General features: G+C 45.2%; 1 protein-coding gene across 1 annotated transcript in view; it reads right to left on the bottom strand.

Moving 5' to 3' along the window:
- CCDC198 (coiled-coil domain containing 198) overlaps positions 1-23,506 on the bottom strand; it is an 84,926-nt gene that overhangs the window by 37,108 nt on the left and 24,312 nt on the right. Inside the window, exon 3 of the mRNA XM_063947279.1 lies at positions 15,132-15,218. Coding sequence (XP_063803349.1) covers positions 15,132-15,218 — 87 coding nt within the window. The remainder of the gene's footprint in view (positions 1-15,131; positions 15,219-23,506) is intronic.

Here is a 23,506-nt window from a genome sequence, read left to right on the forward strand (position 1 = left end):
TGTTGTCCACAGCCTTGCTGTGTGTTATCCAGTGAGCTCCTGCAAATACGTTTTTCAGAGTCTCTCAGTACGTTTACCATCTTGCTGCACCACTGGCTACACCATCGGTTCCAGCCAATGTTCCTGCTCCATCGGTTTCAGACAATATTCATGCTCCATCGGTTCCAGACGATATACATGCTCCATCAGTTCCAGGCAATATTCCTGCTACGACATCGGCCCCAGACGATTCTACTAAAGCATTGATTCTAGTTATTTCACCCATATCATCAGTGCCAACCATCAGTGTCATCTGTTTCAGCTGACTAATCTTCCAGATGACATTATCATCTCTCCCATCCAGCTGCAAGCCAAATCTGGTTTTAGGAAACCCAGTCAGAGAGCCGTGACCTTCACGTCTGGAGCAGCCAAGTACTGCAGGACATATAGCAAAAAGAGCCTTATGGCTGTGTTCATAGGCATCAGACATGCATTTTAAGAATAGACTGGTCTCTTTGCCGTATCAAGGTTCTCTTTTTGGTAACAAATTTAAGGTGATTATACAGAAAATGACAGGAGGTAAATCCACACGGTTATCTCAAGATAGGAGGAACAGATATCTTATTACATCCTCCAAGTAACAGTTTAGAGAAGTTAGAAGTTATAGACCAGGACGTCAATATGGAAACAGATATTCTTCAGGAATGATGAGATTATCCTTTCAACAACCCCGTAGAAGAGGTGGTCGAAAACAATGACTATTGCAAGACTTCCGCATCTGTGGCAGTAGGGGGCAGACTTCTAAAATGTATTATTCATTGGCAAGAATCGTTTCAAGACAGATGGGTTCTGGAGGTGATATCTCAGGGGTATCAATAAGAATTCTTAAAGGTCCCAAGTAGTGATGAGCGGGTTCGGATCCTCGGGATCCAAACCCACCCAAACTTCACCTTTTTTTGCACGGGTCCGAGCAACTCGGATCCTCCCGCCTTGCTCAGTTAACCCGAGTGCCCCCGAACGTCATCATCCCGCGGTCGGATTCTCGCGAGATTCGTATTCTATATAAGGGGCCGCGTGTCGCCGCCATTTTTCACTCGTGCATTGGAGATGATCGTGAGAGGACGTGGCTGGCTACCTCTCAGTTTCTATGTTCAGTGGGCTGCAAATTGTGCTGCAAATATCTGTGCTCGGTGTGCTGCAAATATCTGTGCTCAGTGTGCTGCAAGTGCAAATATCTACGTTCTCTGCCTGAAAAACGCTCCATATCTGACTGTGCTCAGTGTGCTGCAAATATCTGTGCTCAGTGTGCTAATTGCTTTAGTGTGGGGACTGGGGACCAGCAGTACTATATAGTAGGAGGACAGTGCAGAGTTTTGCTGACCAGTGACCACCAGTATTATACGTTCTCTGCCTGGAAAACGCTCCATATCTGTGCTGCATTGTAGTATATACTAGTAGGAGTACAGTGGAGAATTTTGCTGACCACCAGTATAACTATATATATAGCAGTAAGGTACAGTAGTCCACTGCTCTACCTACCTCTGTGTCGTCAAGTATACTATCCATCCATACCTGTGGTGCATTTCAGTTTTGCACAGTTTGCTGACCACCAGTATATACTATATAGCAGTACGGTACACAAGGCCACTGCTCTACCTACCTCTGTGTCGTCAAGTATACTATCCATCCATACCTGTGGTGCATTTCAGGTTTGCACAGTTTGCTGACCACCAGTATATACTATATAGCAGTACGGTACAGAAGGCCACTGCTCTACCTACCTCTGTGTCGTCAAGTATACTATCCATCCATACCTGTGGTGCATTTCAGTTTTGCACAGTTTGCTGACCACCAGTATAACTATATATATAGCAGTACAGTACAGTAGTCCACTGCTCTACCTACCTCTGTGTCGTCAAGTATACTATCCATCCATACCTGTGGTGCATTTCAGTTTTGCACAGTTTGCTGATCACCAGTATATACTATATAGCAGTACGGTACAGTAGGCCACTGCTCTACCTACCTCTGTGTCGTCAAGTATACTATCCATCCATACCTGTGGTGCATTTCAGTTGTGCGCAGTATATATAGTAGTAGGCCATTGCTATTGATATATTACTGGCATATAATTCCACACATTAAAAAATGGAGAACAAAAATGTGGAGAAATAACAAGATCCACTTCCACCTCGTGCTGAAGCTGCTGCCACTAGTCATGGCCGAGACGATGAAATGCCATCAACGTCATCTGCCAAGGTCGATGCCCAATGTCATAGTAGAGATCATGTAAAAGGAATTGTTTGGGGGTGTAGAAACACTCCCACTCCTGGCGCACCTTGATTGAACAAATTGAAAGGCTACACAACGGCTGCACGCACTGGGGGACTGCTGATTCCCCCAAAAAGCAGAGATAGAAAATATATACAAGTGCTGCGCTTGAAGTGAGCTTAGTGAATAGATACTAAAAAATTTAAATATAAATAAAGGTGTCTGCTCCAATCAACCAACAACTCACACGGAACTTGCTAGTAAACAAATTTAATAAGCACATAAAAATGAAAATAAAAAGACAATAATAAAAACAGATACTGAAATAAGCTCAAGCACACTGAAACATTTACTGAGTGGATCACTTAGATAAAAGTTAGTAGATAGTGTCACTTTAGTGTTGCCACAATAGACCAAATTGTGGTCTCTTTGTATCAATTGGAGATAAAAAGTAGCAATAAATACAGCCTGTTGGAGAATGAATAGAACAATAGTCTTGTGCCTCTGAACTACTGGCGTCCCAGTGCAGAGGAGAAGCCGCCGGTTATAATTACCCGTCCTGCGGGAAATGCAATGGCGCGGCACAAGAGATACCGGAGCAGCTGCCGTGCGTCCGCCGATGGCACTAGCAAAGTGCAGAGAATCTTGGCGAGCCGGTCGTGATGCTGCAGTGACACGCTGGGCTGGCGTTCCGGATAAATGTTCTCCACAGCTGATCAAGCAGATTGTAAAAACACCGCTGCGGGTGACGGTAACTGGCAACACTCAGTGCGTCCGTGAGCAATGTGAAGGAGTGACGTCAACGCGTTTCGTCCCGTATCCCGGGACTTCCTCAAGACGATCAGACGCCAGTAGTTCAGAGGCACAAGACTATTGTTCTATTCATTCTCCAACAGGCTGTATTTATTGCTACTTTTTATCTCCAATTGATACAAAGAGACCACAATTTGGTCTATTGTGGCAACACTAAAGTGACACTATCTACTAACTTTTATCTAAGTGATCCACTCAGTAAATGTTTCAGTGTGCTTGAGCTTATTTCAGTATCTGTTTTTATTATTGTCTTTTTATTTTCATTTTTATGTGCTTATTAAATTTGTTTACTAGCAAGTTCCGTGTGAGTTGTTGGTTGATTGGAGCAGACACCTTTATTTATATTTAAATTTTTTAGTATCTATTCACTAAGCTCACTTCAAGCGCAGCACTGAGATCATGTAAAATCCAAAAAAATAAAGCTCAGTAAAATGACCCAAAAATCTAAATCAAAATCGTCTGAGGAGAAGCGTAAACTTGCCAATATGCCATTTACGACACGGAGTGGCAAGGAACGGCTGAGGCCCTGGCCTATGTTCAAGGCTGGTGGTTCAGCTTCACCTGAGGATGGAAGCACTCATCCTCCTGCTAGAAAATTTAAAAGAGTTAAGATGGCAAAAGCACAGCAAAGAACTGTGCGTTCTTCTAAATCACAAATCCCCAAGGAGAGTCCAATTGTGTCGGTTGCGATGCCTGACCTTCCCAACACTGGACGGGAAGAGGTTACGCCTTCCACCATTTGCATGCCCCCTGCAAGTGCTGGAAGGAGCACCCGCAGTCCAGTTCCTGATAGTCAAATTGAAGATGTCACTGTTGAAGTACACCAGGATGAGGATATGGGTGTTGCTGGCGCTGGGGAGGAAATTGACAAGGAGGATTCTGATGGTGAGGTGGTTTGTTTAAGTCAGGCACCTCTTTTTTTCTTTGCATCATGTGCTGTTTGGGGACTATTTTTTAAATCTGCCATCCTGTCTGACACTGCAGTGCCACTCCTAGATGGGCCAGGTGTTTGTGTCGGCAACTTGGGTCGCTTAGCTTAGCCATCCAGCTACCTCATTGCACCTCTTTTTTTCTTTGCATCATGTGCTGTTTGGGGACTATTTTTTGAAGTGCCATCCTGTCTGACACTGCAGTGCCACTCCTAGATGGGCCAGGTGTTTGTGTCGGCCACTTGGGTCGCTTAGCTTAGCCATCCAGCTACCTCATTGCACCTCTTTTTTTCTTTGCATCATGTGCTGTTTGGGGACTATTTTTTGAAGTGCCATCCTCTCTGACACTGCAGTGCCACTCCTAGATGGGCCAGGTGTTTGTGTCGGCCACTTGGGTCGCTTAGCTTAGTCACACAGCTACCTCATTGCACCTCTTTTTTTCTTTGCATCATGTGCTGTTTGGGGACTATTTTTTGAAGTGCCATCCTGTCTGACACTGCAGTGCCACTCCTAGATGGGCCAGGTGTTTGTGTCGGCCACTTGGGTCGCTTAGCTTAGTCACACAGCTACCTCATTGCACCTCTTTTTTTCTTTGCATCATGTGCTGTTTGGGGACTATTTTTTGAAGTGCCATCCTGTCTGACACTGCAGTGCCACTCCTAGATGGGCCAAGTGTTTGTGTCGGCCACTTGGGTCGCTTAGCTTAGTCATCCAGCGACCTTGGTGCAAATTTTAGGACTAAAAATAATATTGTGAGTTGTGAGGTGTTCAGAATAGACTGGAAATGAGTGGAAAATAAGAATTTACTTACCGATAATTCTATTTCTCGTAGTCCGTAGTGGATGCTGGGAACTCCGTAAGGACCATGGGGAATAGCGGCTCCGCAGGAGACTGGGCACAAAAAGAAAAGCTTTAGGACTACCTGGTGTGCACTGGCTCCTCCCCCTATGACCCTCCTCCAAGCCTCAGTTAGGATACTGTGCCCGGACGAGCGTACACAATAAGGAAGGATTTTGAATCCCGGGTAAGACTCATACCAGCCACACCAATCACACCGTACAACTTGTGATATAAACCCAGTTAACAGCATGATAACAGAGGAGCCTCTGGATAGATGGCTCACAACAACAATAACCCGATTTGTTAACAATAACTATGTACAAGTATTGCAGATAATCCGCACTTGGGATGGGCGCCCAGCATCCACTACGGACTACGAGAAATAGAATTATCGGTAAGTAAATTCTTATTTTCTCTGACGTCCTAGTGGATGCTGGGAACTCCGTAAGGACCATGGAGATTATACCAAAGCTCCCAAACGGGCGGGAGAGTGCGGATGACTCTGCAGCACCGAGTGAGAAAACTCCAGGTCCTCCTCAGCCAGAGTGTCAAATTTGTAAAATTTTACAAAAGTATTTGACCCTGACCAAGTAGCAGCTCGGCAGAGCTGTAAAGCCGAGACCCCTCGGGCAGCCGCCCAAGAAGAGCCCACCTTCCTTGTGGAGTGGGCTTTTACAGATTTTGGCTGTGGCAGGCCTGCCACAGAATGCGCCAGCTGAATTGTACTACACATCCAGCGAGCAATAGTCTGCTTAGAAGCAGGAGCACCCAGCTTGTTGGGTGCGTACAGGATAAAATAGCGAGTCAGATTTTCTGACTCCAGCCGTCCTGGAAACATATATTTTCAGGGCCCTGACAACGTCCAGCAACTTGGAGTCCTCCAAGTCCTTAGTAGCCGCAGGTACCACAATAGGCTGGTTCAGATGAAACGCTGAAACCACCTTTGGGAGAAATTGAGGACGAGTCCTCAATTCTGCCCTGTCCGTATGAAAAATCAGGTAAGGGCTTTTACAGGATAAAGCCGCCAATTCGGACACACGCCTGGCTGAAGCCAGGGCCAACAACATGACCACTTTCCATGTGAGATATTTTAATTCCACAGTGTTGAGTGGTTCAAACCAATGTGATTTTAGGAAATCCAAAACAACATTCAGATCCCAGGGTGCCACTGGAGGCACAAAAGGAGGCTGTATATGTAGCACTCCCTTAACAAACGTCTGGACTTCAGGCACTGAAGCCAGTTCTCTCTGAAAGAAAATCGACAGGGCCGAAATCTGGACCTTAATGGATCCTAATTTTAGGCCCATGGACACTCCTGCTTGCAGGAAATGCAGGAATCGACCCAATTGAAATTCCTCCGTCGGGGCCTTTTTGGCCTCGCACCACGCAACATATTTCCGCCAGATGCGGTGATAATGCTTTGCGGTTACATCCTTTCTGGCTTTTATCAAAGTAGGGATGACTTCGTCTGGAATGCCTTTTTCCTTTAGGATTCGGCGTTCAACCGCCATGCCGTCAAACGCAGCCGCGGTAAGTCTTGGAACAGACAGGGTCCCTGCTGGAGCAGGTCCCTTCTCAGAGGTAGAGGCCACCTTTTGACCTGGCGCAATACCTGTCCAGTTTTTTGTTGAGGCGGGACGCCATCATGTCCACCTTTGGTTTTTCCCAACGGTTTACAATCATGTGGAAGACTTCTGGGTGAAGTCCCCACTCTCCCGGGTGGAGGTCGTGCCTGCTGAGGAAGTCTGCTTCCCAGTTGTCCACTCCCGGAATGAACACTGCCGACAGTGCTATCACATGATTTTCCGCCCAGCGAAGAATCCTTGCAGCTACTGCCATTGCCCTCCTGCTTCTTGTGCCGCCCTGTCTGTTTACGTGGGCGACTGCCGTGATGTTGTCCGACTGGATCAGCACCGGCTGACCTTGAAGCAGAGGTCTTGCTTGGCTTAGAGCATTGTAAATGGCTCTTAACTCCAGGATATTTATGTGAAGCGATGTCTCCAGGCTTGACCACAAGCCCTGGAAGTTTCTTCCCTGTGTGACTGCTCCCCAGCCTCGCAGGCTGGCATCCGTGGTCACCAGAACCCAGACCTGAATGCCGAATCTGCGGCCCTCTAGAAGATGAGCACTCTGCAACCACCACAGGAGAGACACCCTTGTCCTCGGGGACAGGGTTATTCGCCGATGCATCTGAAGATGCGATCCGGACCATTTGTCTAGCAGGTCCCACTGGAATGTTCTTGCGTGGAATCTGCCGAATGGGATTGCTTCGTAGGAAGCTACCATTTTTCCCAGGACCCTTGTGCATTGGTGCACTGATACTTGGCCTGGTTTTAGGAGGTTTCTGACTAGCTCGGATAACTCTCTGGCTTTCTCTTCCGGGAGAAACACCTTTTTCTGGACTGTGTCCAGGATTATCCCTAGGAACAGAAGACGTGTCGTCGGGATCAGCTGAGATTTTGGGATATTGAGAATCCAACCGTGCTGCCGCAGCACTACTTGAGATAGTGCTACTCCGACTACCAACTGTTCCTTGGATCTTGCCCTTATCAGGAGATCGTCCAAGTAAGGGATAATTAAAATTCCCTTCCTTCGAAGGAGTATCATCATTTCGGCCATTACTTTGGTAAAGACCCGGGGCGCCGTGGACAATCCAAACGGCAGCGTCTGAAACTGATAGTGGCTGTTCTGTACCACAAACCTGAGGTACCCTTGGTGAGAAGGGTAAATTGGGACATGGAGGTAAGCATCCTTGATGTCCAGAGACACCATATAGTCCCCTTCTTCCAGGTTCGCGATCACCGCTCTGAGCGACTCCATCTTGAATTTGAACCTCTGTATGTAAGTGTTCAAAGATTTTAGATTTAAAATAGGTCTCACCGAGCCATCCGGCTTCGGTACCACAAACAGCGTGGAATAATACCCCTTTCCCTGTTGCAGGAGGGGTACCTTGATTATCACCTGCTATGAATACAGCTTGTGAATGGCTTCCAATACCGCCTCCCTGTCGGAGGGAGACGTCGGTAAGGCAGACTTTAGGAAACGGCGAGGGGGAGACGTCTCGAATTTCAATTTGTACCCCTGAGATACCACCTGAAGGATCCAGGGGTCCACTTGTGAGTGAGCCCACTGCGCGCTGAAATTCTTGAGACGGGCCCCCACCGTGCCTGAGTCCGCTTGTAGAGCCCCAGCGTCATGCTGAGGACTTGGCAGAAGCGGGAGAGGGCTTCTGTTCCTGGGAACTGGCTGTTTGCTGCAGCCTTTTTCCTCTCCCTCTGCCACGGGGCAGAAATGAGGAGCCTTTCGCCCGCTTGCCCTTATGGGGCCGAAAGGACTGCACCTGATAATATGGCGTCTTTTTATGTTGAGAGGCTACCTGGGGTAAAAATGTGGATTTCCCAGCAGTTGCCGTGGATACCAGGTCCGATAGACCTACCCCAAATAACTCCTCCCCTTTATAAGGCAATACTTCCATATGCCTTTTGGAATCAGCATCACCTGACCACTGCCGCGTCCATAACCCTCTTCTGGCAGATATGGACAGCGCACTTACTCTTGATGCCAGTCGGCAAATATTCCTCTGTGCATCACGCATATATAAAAATGCATCTTTTAAATGCTCTATAGTCAGTAATATACTGTCCCTATCCAGGGTATCAATATTTTCAGTCAGGGAATCAGACCAAGCCACCCCAGCACTGCACATCCAGGCTGAGGCGATTGCTGGTCGCAGTATAACACCCGTGTGAGTGTATATACATTTTAGGATATTCTCCTGCTTTCTGTCAGCAGGTTCCTTAAGGGCGGCCGTATCAGGAGACGGTAGTGCCACCTGTTTAGACAAGCGTGTGAGCGCTTTATCCACCCTAGGAGGTGTTTCCCAACGTGCCCTATCCTCTGGCGGGAAAGGGTATGATGCCAATAACTTTTTAGGAATTATCAGTTTTTTATCGGGAGAAACCCACGCTTCATCACACACTTCATTTAATTCCTCAGATGCAGGAAAAACTACAGGTAGTTTTTTCTCACCAAACATAATACCCTTTTTAGTGGTACTTGTACTATCAGAAATGTGTAAAACATTTTTCATTGCCTCAATCATGTAACGTGTGGCCCTACTGGAAGTCACATTCGTCTCTTCATCGTCGACACTGGAGTCAGTATCCGTGTCGGCGTCTGTATCTGCCATCTGAGGTAGCGGGCGTTTTAGAGCCCCTGATGGTCTTTGAGACGCCTGGACAGGCACCAGCTGAGTAGCCGGCTGTCTCATGTCATCAACCGTCTTTTGTAAAGAGCTGACACTTTCACGTAAATCCTTCCATAAACTCATCCACTCAGCTGTCGACTCCCTAGGGGGTGACATCACCATTACAGGCAATTGCTCCGCCTCCACATAATTTTCCTCTTCATACATGTCGACACAGTCGTACCGACACACATCACACACACAGGGAATGCTCTGATAGAGGACAGGACCCCACTAGCCCTTTGGGGAGACAGAGGGAGAGTATGCCAGCACACACCAGAGCGCTATATATATGTTGGGATAACACCAAACAGAGTGTTTTTCCCTTTATAGCTGCTGTGTATATTATACTGCGCCTAATTAGTGCCCCCCCCCCCCTCTTGTTTTACCCTTTTCTGTAGTGCAGGACTGCAGGGGAGAGTCAGGGAGACGTCCTTCCAGCGGAGCTGTGAGGGAAAATGGCGCCAGTGTGCTGAGGAGATAGGCTCCGCCCCCTTCTCGGCTGACTTTTCTCCCGCATTTTTCAGGAATCTGGCAGGGGTTAATATACATCCACATAGCCCTGGGGGTTATATGTGATGTAATTTAGCCAGCCAAGGTGTTTATATTGCTGCTCAGGGCGCCCCCCCCCCCAGCGCCCTGCACCCATCAGTGACCGGAGCGTGTGGTGCATGAGGAGCAATGGCGCACAGCTGCAGTGCTGTGCGCTACCTTGGTGAAGACTGATGTCTTCTGCCGCCGATTTTCTGGACCTCTTCTTGCTTCTGGCTCTGTAAGGGGGCCGGCGGCGCGGCTCTGGGACCGGACTCCGAGGCTGGGCCTGTGTTCGGTCCCTCTGGAGCTAATGGTGTCCAGTAGCCTAAGAAGCCCAAGCTGGCTGCAAGCAGGCAGGTTCGCTTCTTCTCCCCTTAGTCCCTCGATGCAGTGAGCCTGTTGCCAGCAGGTCTCACTGAAAATAAAAAACCTAAAACTAACTTTTCCTAAGAAGCTCAGGAGAGCCTCCTAGATTGCACCCAGCTCGGTCGGGCACAAAATCTAACTGAGGCTTGGAGGAGGGTCATAGGGGGAGGAGCCAGTGCACACCAGGTAGTCCTAAAGCTTTTCTTTTTGTGCCCAGTCTCCTGCGGAGCCGCTATTCCCCATGGTCCTTACAGAGTTCCCAGCATCCACTAGGACGTCAGAGAAATTATGGTTATTGAGGTTAATAATACTATGGGATCAAAATGACCCCCAAATTCTATGATTTAAGCTGTTTTTGAGGGGTTTTTGTAAAAAAACACCCGAATCCAAAACACACCCGAATCCGACAAAAAAATTTCAGGGAGGTTTTGCCAAAACGCGTCCGAATCCAAAACACGGCCGCGGAACCGAATCCAAAACCAAAACACAAAAGCCAAAAAATTTCCGGTGCACATCACTAGTCCCAAGTATGGACAATTTTGTGAAGTCAGATGATCCAGTTGCAGCTTTGGAGAGAGAGATCAAGACAGTCTTCTAAATTGAATCAAATTAAAGGCTATGGAAGTTGTCCCATTATCAGAAATAAACAAGGTTTTTTTTAATTCTCAAATATTTTTTGATAAAAAGGTCACAATGGGCTTCGGTGTATAGATTCAGATACAGCATATACAGTTTTTGAGAGTATGGGTGGACCATAGGTGCTTTAAGAGAGAAGGGGACCTGTGTGCAGTTTCTGATTGGAGACCCTCCTTTCCGGTGGCGCAGTAGGCTCTTGCATTGCAGGTCTCCAGGAACATTGCCCCCAAGCCAGCTTCCAGGCACATCTTTATTGTGCATGGAAAATCACCAAGAAATAGCAAAGGTGGACATTTTCCAGGTGTGCAGTGTGTGTTTTCCCTGGACCTTTGGCCCTCGTGTGCACTGTATGCCTTGTACCCATTATAGATATGCCAGTAGGGTGGACACTTGTCAATATGTAATCGCTCTGTCAGAAGAAAAGTGCAAAAAAAATTGAGAGGTAGCCAGCTCTGCAGTGGCGTGCGACAAAAAAAAAAAAGTTTCATTGGGAATGTGCCTTCTTGGAATGATGTCTTCCGCTACAGATATAATTCCTTGAGCAAGGTGGAGGATGAGAAAATTGCAAAGGAACTCCCGTCTTACTGAGTAAAGTTACACCAAGGTTACAAAACATTCTCTTTCATGGTGGACAAGGTTAGATCTGAGTTCAGATCGATGTCATTGTCAAATTTTAACAGAATGGGGAGCTCATCTATTGCAACAAAGTTGTCAAGGCCTATGAAGCACTTAGGAGAAGAAATTGTCTTCAAACCAGCGTGAAATGAGGGCAGTTTGGAATGCAATAAAGTACTTTCAGAGTCAGATAACAAGAAGTCATCTAAGGATATTCAAGTGTACCTAGAAGTATTGATGCTGTTTTGAAGGTAAAGGGTGGTCACACCAAATATTGATATGATTTAATTTCTCTTCTGTTCATTCCCTTTGCATTTTGTTAATTTATAAGAATAAACTGTTAACACCTCTATTTTTGAGAGCATTCTTACTTTGCAGCATTTTTTCCACACCTGCCTAAAACCTTTGCACAGTGCTGTACTGTATATCTAAATTTAAGGCATCTTCATTTAATGGCATGGAATTTGAACGGGAGTTATTAAGGCAAAAAGGATTGTCTGAACAAGTTATTTCTCTTCTTATGCAGGCGAGAAAGAAGGCGTTGTCGAAAATTTATTATAGGGTTTGAAAAACCCTCATCTCCTGGGCTGAATCTAAATTCAGTATAAGGAAAGCTGAGAGATCCCAGTAGTTACAGTTTCTACATGATGAGTTTGAAAAAGGTCTGGCAGTATCTGCCATCAATCACAGATTAAGATTAAGCCTTAAGTGTATTGCTGGACAGATAATTATCGGAAGGCAATCTTGTAAAAATGTTTTGCCAGGCAATAAAAAGAGTATGGTCTCGAATCAGGTCAGCCCTAGCCTCATGGAATTTGAATGTAATACTGAATGCATTGATGTTACCTCCTTTTAAACCATTGCAAGAGATTTCTGTAAAGATACTGATGTGGAAAGTGGTTTTTCTAACTGCCATTACTTTAGCTCGAAGGGTCAGTGAATTGCAGGCTCTGTGGGCAGAAGGGGTCAGGGACTCCAGGTCGACAACAAAAAGGTCGACACACCTTAGGTCGACGTGGACAAAAGGTCGACAGGAACAAGGTCGACATGGAAAAAGGTCGACATTAGTTTTTTTATGTTTTTTTGGTGTAGTTTTCTTCGTAGAGTGACCGGGAACCCCAATTAGTGCACCGCGTCCCCTCGCATGGCTCACTTCGCTCGCCATGCTTCGGGCATGGTGCCTTCGCTCGGCACAGATTACCGTTCCAATTGTAGTCCACGTGGATCGTTAAGTATGAAAAGGTTCCAAAAAAGAAAACAATTGTGAAAAACTCATGTCGACCTTTTCCACGTCGACCTTGTTCCTGTCGACCTTTTGTCCATGTCGACCTTTTGTCCATGTCGACCTAAGGTGTGTCGACCAATTGGCGGTGACCTAAGGTGTGTTGACCTGGAGTCCGGATACCGGGCAGAAGAGCCCTATTTAAATATCCTTCCTGAAAGGGTTGTTTTAAGAACAAATCCAGGTTTCCTACCAAAAATGGTGGCAGCATTTCACTTGAATCAAGAAATTGTATTGCTTCTTTTTTCCCCACAACCAAAGAATGAGAAACAGGAAGCATTGCATATGTTAGATCTATTGTGGGCAATTTCTATTTATCTGGAGAGAGTAAAGGAATTTTGGAAAACAAAGCATTTATTTGTTCTGCATTTGGGCATGAAGAAAAGCGAAGCACACACAAAGCAAACTATCTCCAGGTGGATCAAGGAAATGATTATGTTTGTGTATGAGAAAAATGGTCAATAAGTTCCAGAAAATCTGATGGCACACTCGACCGGGGAGGTCACAACTTCTTGGGCTAAGAAGGCTCAGGTATCGATGAAAGACATACAGATGGAGCCATGCTCATTGAGCGTGTCTGCATCACAGATGGGGGCGCGCGGCTTGCCTAGGCGCGCGTGCGCCTGGCCTCGCCAGCGAGCGTAAAGAGACGCTCCCATTCACTTTGAATGGGGCATGTGCGCATCTATGACGCACGCACGTCCCATTCGTTCCCAGAAGTGCGCCTGACCGTACACTGAGTCGCAGACAGAGCCACAATTAGCGTGGCTCCATATGTAAGTGCAGCAGCCATCTGTTCACACTTTCTCTAGTCACTATGCTCTGGATGTGGCTGGTGTCCACTTTGGAAATCATGGCCCTGAAGGGAATAAAGTTGAGTCATTAAAAATGAATTTCAGTCTGTTGAACTATTTGTCACCCTCCCTATAAAATTATGCGTTGGTATATCCCAGAGTAACAACTGCCATGAAGTATCTTGAGGAAATGAAATTATCGGTAAGCACTGTAATAATTTGCTATTTTTTTTACATATTCATTGACTGCATAAGGCCACACCCATGCTAGATAAGCCAGGCCACATTTCTAACCCTTTGAAAAGCTCAAGCGGTAAACCGTGCAGTATCACCCTCTGGAGGGTTCAAGGTAAATCATTATAATATATTTGTAAGGATACCAACATATATAAATGTAAAGTGTAAACCAATCAGAAAGGAGCAATTTAACTCTTATTATACTCAGGTGATTTTGCTGCACTTACTGTAATTCATGTATTATTGTGTTATACTGTTTGTACTGTGCATAGTTGGATGATGCATTATAAACAGTCACATAAACAAAACCTTGATACATAGTTACACTACGGTTGTCAAGTTTATTAAAAAAGGCAAATCCATTAAACCTTACATTTTACTCCTTACACACTGTTCACTGAGAGGAATCTAAGCTGTAAATATTAAGTTAATAATGCAATTTAAAGTCATGTATTTGTGGGCAACTACATAGGTTTCTGTGTATGGATTAGTGTGTACATAGGTGTCTGTGTATACTAACATGTACGTAGGTGTTTGAGTATGGATTTGTGCAGTGGTGAACTGAGACATGAAGGGCCCACTGGGGAAATGTTGTGGTAAGGGCCCATGTTTATGGGTGTGGCCACTCTCCTAACCATTAGAGTGTCCATGGGCTGTATGCACTGTAGAAAACACACCATAGTTATGTGCAGTATGAGGTAACATAATGTATAACTCAAGTGCTCAGTCTAGAACCTGATATCTAGAAGAGGAGGTGGGCCCCATGACAGTGGGGCCCACAGGAGGGGAGGTTCCCCTGTATCCCACGTGGGCTAGTCCAACTCTGGATTTGTGTGTACATACTGTAGTTGTCTGTGTATGGATTTGTGTGTACTTAGGTATCTGTATATTCCCATGTGCATAGATGCCTGTGTATGTATTTCCTTGTGCATAGGTGTCTGTTTATGCATTCCAGTGTACGTAGTTGACTGTACATGGATTTGTGTGTACAAAGTTGTCTGTATATGGATTTGTGTGTACATAGGGCCTAATACAGACCTGATCGCAGCAGCAAATTTGTTAGCGAATTGGCAAAACCATGTGCACTGCAGGTGGGGCAGATATAACATGTGCAGAGAGAGTTAGATTTGGGTGGGTTATATTGTTTCTGTGCAGGGTAAATACTGGCTGCTTTATTTTTACACTGCAATTTAGATTTCAGTTTGAACACACCCCACCCAAATCTAACTCTCTCTGCACATGTTATATCTGCCCCCCCCCCCCCCTGCAGTGCACATGGTTTTGCCCATTAGCTAACAAATTTGCTGCTTCGATCAGATCTGAATTAGGCCCATAGTTGTTTGTGTGTGGATTTTTGTGTACATAAGTGTCTGTGTATGTGTTCCTGTGTATAGCAGAAATATTGCAATGAATAGGTTAGATGCTTTCTTGCACACTGTAGCTGAGGTAACATGTAATAAATGTAGTGTACTGTAATATGTAAATGGAGGTCCGTGGTCAATAATACGTTGTTGTACAACATGGTCTATAATCCAACAAAAAGGCTGCTCCCCATCTTGCAAAGAAGTATTGTTAGTTATATTACCCACCTCTCCTCTCCTTGCGGCAGCAGCGTCTTGCATACCCATAATCCTCTCAGCAGACAGTATTGATGGCAGTATCACAGGTTCTAATTTCTGCAGATCAATAATTTTGAGGGAAAAAAGTCACATAAGGCAAATTTTAACCAATTAAAGCTGAAAATGTAATTAATATCCTGATAAAGAAAAGGCAACTACAAGGGAATTAAGGTGTGTACACATGGTGAGATCCCTGCTATGCCTGGTTTTGACTATGTGATTTCCCTTGAACTCCCTCAGAGCCCATATAGGACAGATTTTGACTATCTGTACTTTTGATTTTGTCTATGTGCGATTTTGATTAAGTGCCAATTTTGACTATACTGTGTACTATATAGTACACTAGTCTAGATTGACTTGCCTGCACAGTCTATCTAGCCTTGCCATACCGACCCCACAGGAGTGCGCATCGGAATCAAATCTGTATCGCAAGCTGCCTAATGGTACCCATACACTTGTGCGATGCCCCGCACCTGAATTGCCAAAGTGATTACTATGCGATCATGCGATAGATCGCATGGTAATCACATGATGGGCACGTCACCGCTGAGTAGGGGCGGCCTCTGGCTGCTCCCAGCGGGTGCCCATCGCAGTGCGCTATATTGCATGTGTTAAAAAAAAAACACATGCGATCGCGCTGTGATGTGAGAAATATTATGTGCATCACATACTATCATGAGACGTGACATTTGAGCGGCGTGCCCGCGCATCGCGTCTCATGGTACCTTAAATGTGCATACAATCTTTCCATTTCTCTCACAGATGCGGTAGAAATCGAACGATAGCATCTAATATCTCACAAGTGTATGGGCACCATAACACCTTGAGATGTGCACTAACTTTTCTTAAGAATTTGACTATATAGTCAAAATCTTACAGATTTACCTCACCATGTGTACAGACCTTTACACTAGCACAGTGAAACTGCTCTGCTTATTTTTTTAAATACTTTTTTAGTATAAAATTTAAAATAGTTTAACTACAAACAAAATGTATGAAAAAAGAGGCAAAGTGCCAGGCGGTTATGTGACAGTATCGGGCAAAGTGCCAGGCGGTTATGTGACAGTATCGGGCAAAGTGCCAGGCGGTTATGTGACACTATCGGGCAAAGTGCCAGGCGGTTATGTGACACTATCGGGCAAAGTGCCAGGCGGTTATGTGACACTATCTGGCACAGTGCCGGGCAATTATGTGACACTATCTGGCAAAGTGCCGGGCAATTATGTTACACTATCAGGCAAAGTGGCAGCAATTATGTGACACTATTGGGCAGTTATGTGACACTATCAGGGAAAGTGCTGGCAGTTATGTGACACTATCGGACAAAGAGCTCAGCAGTTATGTGACACCATCGGGCAAAGTACGTAGGAAAGGGTTCTTCACAGTAAGGGCAATAAAGATTTGGAACTCCCTGCCGGAGAAGGTAATAATGGCGGACTCTGTAAATGCATTTTAAAATGGATTGGACAAATTTCTAACTGAAAAAGTATCCAAGGCTATATCATTTAATATATTGACAGTAAATATCTGGGAGTGATACGAATTATAGTTATTAACTGGTACTAAACCATCACTTCAGCAGGTACATTATAAGGTGCACAGCTTAATACAGAATACAGGTTGAACCCGATGGGCATTTTGCCTCTTTTCAACCTCATTAACTATGTTACTATGTTATGGGACACTATCGGGCAAAAAAACTCTTTATTATGCAGAATTTTGGGTCTTACCTGAGCTTCCTATAAAATCTAATAGCAAGATTTGTTGTAAACTAGACATGACCAAGTGCAACCTCTAAAACAGCACATCAGTAACAAGGGAGAAAATACTCTATTATCAATGAGATGTGGTACCATAAGTGATGGCCATTGACAGTCGATGGTTTGCCACCATAGTTTGGTCATGACTCATAACTGTTTCTGCCATCAATGTGGGAGTACCAATGATGTCAACATTTGTGGCGAAAGACCAATGTCAGAGGTGTATGCATGTAAGACTGATGGCTTTTAACTAGCGATGGCATGTGCTTAAAAACAACCCTAGCTGCCACAGATTAAAACAGTGAGCATGTTTCTGAGTGGGTTGCCTTTGTTGATATTCAGGCAAATGGTCCATGTTTTTTCATCTGCGCATGTGTCTAAGAAGTGGCACAGCCCATGCGCCCCATGGTGTTAGCATACAAGGAGCAGGACTGATTTAGATGCACAGTATCAGAAATGTATAGGCTGTTCCTGGGAGGTGACTGTGAGGTGGTGCACAGAGTAGTGTTTTATGGGAGTGGCGCATAACTGGTTGCAAACTCGGACGCTCAGCCTGGAAACCATACCCTGGTGATCAAGCCCATTGGCGAAACGTACGTTCAGCTGAGCTGCTGTGATCTGTAAACAGCTCCTCACTGCAGGAGGACGTTGTATCTGACAGCATGTGAACTGAGACCAGAGATTTGGGAAGGTGTACCAGGCAGTGCGTCAACCACGGTCGGTGATCCGGTATTATTCCTACTCCCCTTTTCTCCCCCTCTATTTCTTTTATAGCTAGACTGGGCAGTGTGTACACCACGATCTGCGGCTTTGAAAACCTATACCCGGCATCACGTGTAACCGCGATCAGCGGCAAGGTCCGGCATTATGACTCCCACTTTCTCTCTCTCATAGCCAGACAGGGCAGTGTATACACTGCGATCGGCGGCTTTGAAAACTTACACTTGGCAGCATATGTAACCGCGATTGGCGGCTTGGTCCGGCAATGTGATTTTCACCCTCTCTTTCTGTCTCCTTTAGTATAACTGGGTTTCACATTTACCATGAGTAACGGTTAGAAAATTTATACCCGGTGATATATGAAACCGCGGATAGCGGCTTGGTATTTTCAGTTTGCTCTCTCCCTCTTTACCTTCTTTCACAGGTGTTCTCCCGGTCTCTGCAGCGCATTTGAGCCCTCTAATGTCTAAGGCAACAGGGTTCATCTAACACCGTATACGGAGGGACACCGTGGCTATATTTCTGTCAGCATAACAATGCCCCCACTCTCACCCGTCTTCCGCTCTATTGATGAGGAGGGGCAGCAGATGGGGGTGTTTGTGTCTCATGCTGTACTACTTTCTATGATCTCACACAAGTCTTGATATGTTCCTCAGAGCTGTATAAACATTCTTGGCAACAGGAACACCTATGGTTAAAAATGAAAAAGCAATGGTGGTCATTCCGAGTTGATCGCTAGCTGCTTTTGTTCGCAGTGCAGCGATCAGGCAAAAAAACGTCACTTCTGCACATGCGTAAGCGGAACAATGCGCACGCGCGATGTACTTTCACAACAGCCGAAGTAGTTTCACACAAGGTCTAGCGAAGCATTTCAGTCGCACTGCAGACCGCAGAGTGATTGACAGGAAGTGGGTGTTTCTGGGTGTCAACTGACCATTTTCAGGGAGTGTGTGAAAAAACGCAGGCGTGCCAGATAAAAACGCAGGCGTGACTGGGGAAATGTAGGCGTGGCTGGCCGAACGCAGGGCGTGTTCGTGACGTCAAAACAGGAACTAAATAGTCTGCAGTGATCGCAAGCTAGGAGTAGGTCTGGAGCTACTCTGAAGCTGCACAAAATTACTTTGTAGCCGCTGTGGGATCTTTTCGTTCGCACTTCTGCTAAGCTAAGATACACTCCCAGAGGGCGGCCGCTTAGCGTTTGCAAGGCTGCTAAAAACTGCTAGCGAGCGATCAACTCGGAATGAGGGCCAATAAGAGATTGATCACATTTAGTGAGACGGTGATGAGAGAGGAGACCATTTGTCCTTCACTGTACACCATATGTGACTATCCCATTAACATTTGCATTTAATTGAACTTACTATCTATGTTCCCATCAGAGAACAAGGCAATATGGAATAGGTATTTAAGAATGAGAATTTATTGTCTGTGAATAAGATGCATGATGTCCACAGATGCATTTCTCAGATCAAATGTGATATCATTTCATGAGCTAATAAGCCTCTCTGTTTACTTATGGGATCAGTACGAAATCCCGCCAGACGGGATCCCGGCGGTCGGAATACCGACACCGGGATCCCGACTGGCACAATTCCGACAGGGGGGCGAGCGCAACGCAGCCCCTTGCGGGCACGGTGCCTCGCTACGCCCAGCACACTAATTTATTCTCCCTCTATGGGTGTCGTGGACACCCGCAGAGGGAGAATATGTTGGGATTGTGTCGGTCGGGATCCTGGTGTCGGTATTTCGACTGCCGGGATTCCGTCCGGCGGGATCTTGACCGCATCCCTTACTTATGCATAAAAACAAATGTGTAGTGTCCAGTGGGACATAGGTGTTTAAATGATGACATATTCATGATTCAATGTATTTTTTTTTTATCTATAGAGGCTAATAGAGACATGCTTATTTATGCTATGTGAGCATGATATTCAGTGCTCTTTGTGTATGATATACATAATTTATGATCTCTGCAAGCGCTTATGAGGATCAAATTTGAGGCTGGGTGAGATATAAGTGGTACACACCAGGAAACAATCAAGGAAAGAAAAATGTCTCTGTTTTTCCTGAGGAAATATTGTTTATATCATAGTGGCAGAGATGTAGCCACATTGTAACATTTTTGCTGAATTGATTTAGTGGCAACAAACTGTTCAAAGTATCTATACTGAATTTACAGAGGGCTATAGATTACTTGTAAATCTGTACCACTAGGAGAGGGAAACATCGTGATTTTATTGAGAGCCATTAATCATCTGCCTATAGGACTGTGTGAACAGGTGATAAGCTAACACTGCCAGAATTAATTTATGTTTATCCTATAAAAACACAACCTTTTAATTCACAAAGGGGTGACAGTTTCACCTTTACAATCAACAAGTAATAATTGTATACATCTCTGTTATTGTCTTCTTTTCCCCTTTATATTATATAGGAAAGTATTAAAAGTTATGTTTTAATTGTATACATCATACAAATGATAAAAATTATATACATTATAAAAGAGTGCTCCTAAAAGGAATTGTCTTCAGTGCAAGTCCCCCCCAAAAAAGTCTTTATCTGTAAAGTTCTCCCATAATTTCTGGAGCACCTCCAGCTCTTTTTGATGAACATATAGGATCTACTATTGGATTAACAATGGCAGTTTTTTTTTTGTTTTTTTTTTTGCTAAATGGTTAAATATTGAGTGTTTGTCTGGTGCAGGATTTAATTGTGGTTTTAGAAGTTGGAAACCATACCCTAACAGAGATCTGCAGGTGTCATGGGGCTGGTGCAGTTTTGGATGGAACAACTGATGGTTGCATCTAAAGACGCACCAAGCAGCATTTGCTTATCCCAGTCCATGCACATCAGAAGCATGGCTGTAACCAGCATAGGTGAGCGCGGGGGGGGGGGGGGGGGGGGGGGTGCCTGGTGCGCACAGGCACCCCTTAATGTCTGGCACCCCGATTTCACATGCCTGATGCAGCGATCGCCGAGCAGGCTGATTACTGTCCCCTCTGCGCTGCACCCTGTAGGACTGCATTACTGACCGGACGCCTGGGTTAATCAAGGGTGCCACTGCCACCGGCTTTCAAACTGGTTTGGTGCACACCACAACATGTGACAATGTATCTGCTTTATTAGGATTGGTACAAGGGTGGATATTTTAGATTGCGTTGACCGTCAATAGATGGTGCTAGACACGCCCAAAAAGCGGTGCTAGACTCACCCCTCCGATGGTGCACCCCCTAATAAAATGTGCTGCGCACGCCTATGGTAACCAGGGATGGGCTTGAAGCACTGTTAGCACAAAGCTGCATCCAATTCAGAATCCGCCACTTAACTGAGCTTTTGCCAATAACTTACAGTACCAAATATCTGCTTAGCACAGAGCTCATAGCTGCCTCCTATTCACCAACACAAGAGAGTGCAGCAAACCTGTTATAGTAGATTTATAGATGTGCTAAACTGTGCCGCTTGTGACAGAACAAGATGTGCTAAACTGTGCCGCATGTGACAGAACAAGATGTGCTAAACTGTGCCGCATGTGACAGAACAAGATGTGCTAAACTGTGCCGCATGTGACAGAACAAGATGTGCTAAACTGTGCCGCATGTGACAGAACAAGATGTGCTTAACTGTGCCACATGTGACAGAACAAGATGTGCTAAACTGTGCCGCATGTGACAGAACAAGATGTGCTAAACTGTGCCGCATGTGACAGAACAAGATGTGCTAAACTGTGCAGCATGTGACAGAACAAGATGTGCTAAACTGTGCCGCATGTGACAGAACAAGATGTGCTAAACTGTGCCGCATGTGACAGAACAAGATGTGCTAAACTGTGCCGCATGTGACAGAACAAGATGTGCTAAACTGTGCCGCATGTGACAGAACAAGATGTGCTAAACTGTGCCGCATGTGACAGAACAAGATGTGCTAAACTGTGCCGCATGTGACAGAACAAGATGTGCTAAACTGTGCCGCATGTGACAGAACAAGATGTGCTAAACTGTGCCGCATGTGACAGAACAAGATGTGCTAAACTGTGCCGCATGTGACAGAACAAGATGTGCTAAACTGTGCCGCATGTGACAGAACAAGATGTGCTAAACTGTGCCGCATGTGACAGAACAAGATGTGCTAAACTGTGCCGCATGTGACAGAACAAGATGTGCTAAACTGTGCCGCATGTGACAGAACAAGATGTGCTAAACTGTGCCGCATGTGACAGAACAAGATGTGCTAAACTGTGCCGCATGTGACAGAACAAGATGTGCTAAACTGTGCCACATGTGACAGAACAAGATGTGCTAAACTGTGCCACATGTGACAGAACAAGATGTGCTAAACTTCGCCGCATGTGACAGAACAAGATGTGCTAAACTGTGCCGCATGTGACAGAACAGGATTGCTAAACTGTGCCGCATGTGACAGAACAAGATTGCTAAACTGCGCCGCATGTGACAGAACAAGATGTGCTAAACTGTGCCGCATGTGACAGAACAAGATGTGCTAAACTGTGCCACATGTGACAGAACAAGATGTGCTAAACTGTGCCACATGTGACAGAACAAGATGTGCTAAACTGTGCCACATGTGACAGAACAAGATGTGCTAAACTGTGCCACATGTGACAGAACAAGATGTGCTAAACTGTGCCACATGACAGAACAAGATGTACTAAACTGTGCCACATGTGACAGAACAAGATGTGCTAAACTGTGCCGCATGTGACAGAACAAGATGTGCTAAACTGTGCCGCATGTGACAGAACAAATTGTTTATCACTTATACAAAATTACACAGGTCTCAGAAGACAACAAACACATTTTCTGTTGATGTAAAATCATGCTATGGTAAGTTACATTCTTCTTGAAAAAGACAATTGTGTTTCTGTATGTTCATTTTAATTAACTCCCAAACAAAATGATTGATTTTGATTACTGAATCTTTATAGCACGGTACCAGTGTCAAATAGAATGTGTTATTTAATCGACTCCATGTAGTCTTTGGACTTCACGCAGGAATCTCAATGATCTAAAAAAAAAACCTGGCCAGTTGTAATTTAATTAATGAAACGTTTTATGCTGTATGTTTATGCTGCTAGTGGGACATCAATGCACACTTTACACACCACTAGATAAACCTCAGGGCATTACTCCACTGAGCTGAAAATTTCACAAGGGCTATCAAATGAACAACAGTTAATCTCTGGCTTCCGTACACCTCAATAAACATCCCTGTGGCTTCTACTGAGAGTTCCACATATTTCCACTAGATGGCAGTCACTAGCATCTCAGGAAATACAACTTAACGAGATCGACATTCATGCCCTGATTGAACCACAGTAAGAAAGAAAGAAAGAAAGAAAGAAAGAAAGAAAGAAAGAAAGAAAGAAAGAAAGAAAGAAAGAAAGAAAGAAAGAAGGAAAGAAAGAAAGAAAGGAAAAATGACAAAGTAAATCTATTGTAAAAGACAAATATGCAAACATACAAAAGAGACATTAATGGTCATTAACTACTTAAATGGCTAATATTTTATCAGAAACTGTTGGTGGTTTTATGATTGAATTAGGTTAAGAACATTTATTTATGTCCCTACTGAGATAATGACATATGTACTATACACACACAGCACCTCCAGGCCGCCTCCTTCATCCACAGCCTCCTGCACCTGCCCCTCCACCACCAGCAGCATCTACAGACCCCATCCACACCCCCTCACGCCCCCCCCACCCCTGGCACCCCACCCGCAGCATCCTCACACCCGCCCCTTCCCCACCGCCGCACCCTCTCCCCTGCCCCTCCCCGCCGCAGCTGCACCAACCGCCCTACACCAACTGTGGTATCCCTGCACCAGCACCCTCCCCCAACCACCGCA

This window comes from Pseudophryne corroboree, chromosome 12 (genome assembly GCF_028390025.1).
Source record: "Pseudophryne corroboree isolate aPseCor3 chromosome 12, aPseCor3.hap2, whole genome shotgun sequence".
NCBI lineage: Eukaryota > Metazoa > Chordata > Amphibia > Anura > Myobatrachidae > Pseudophryne > Pseudophryne corroboree.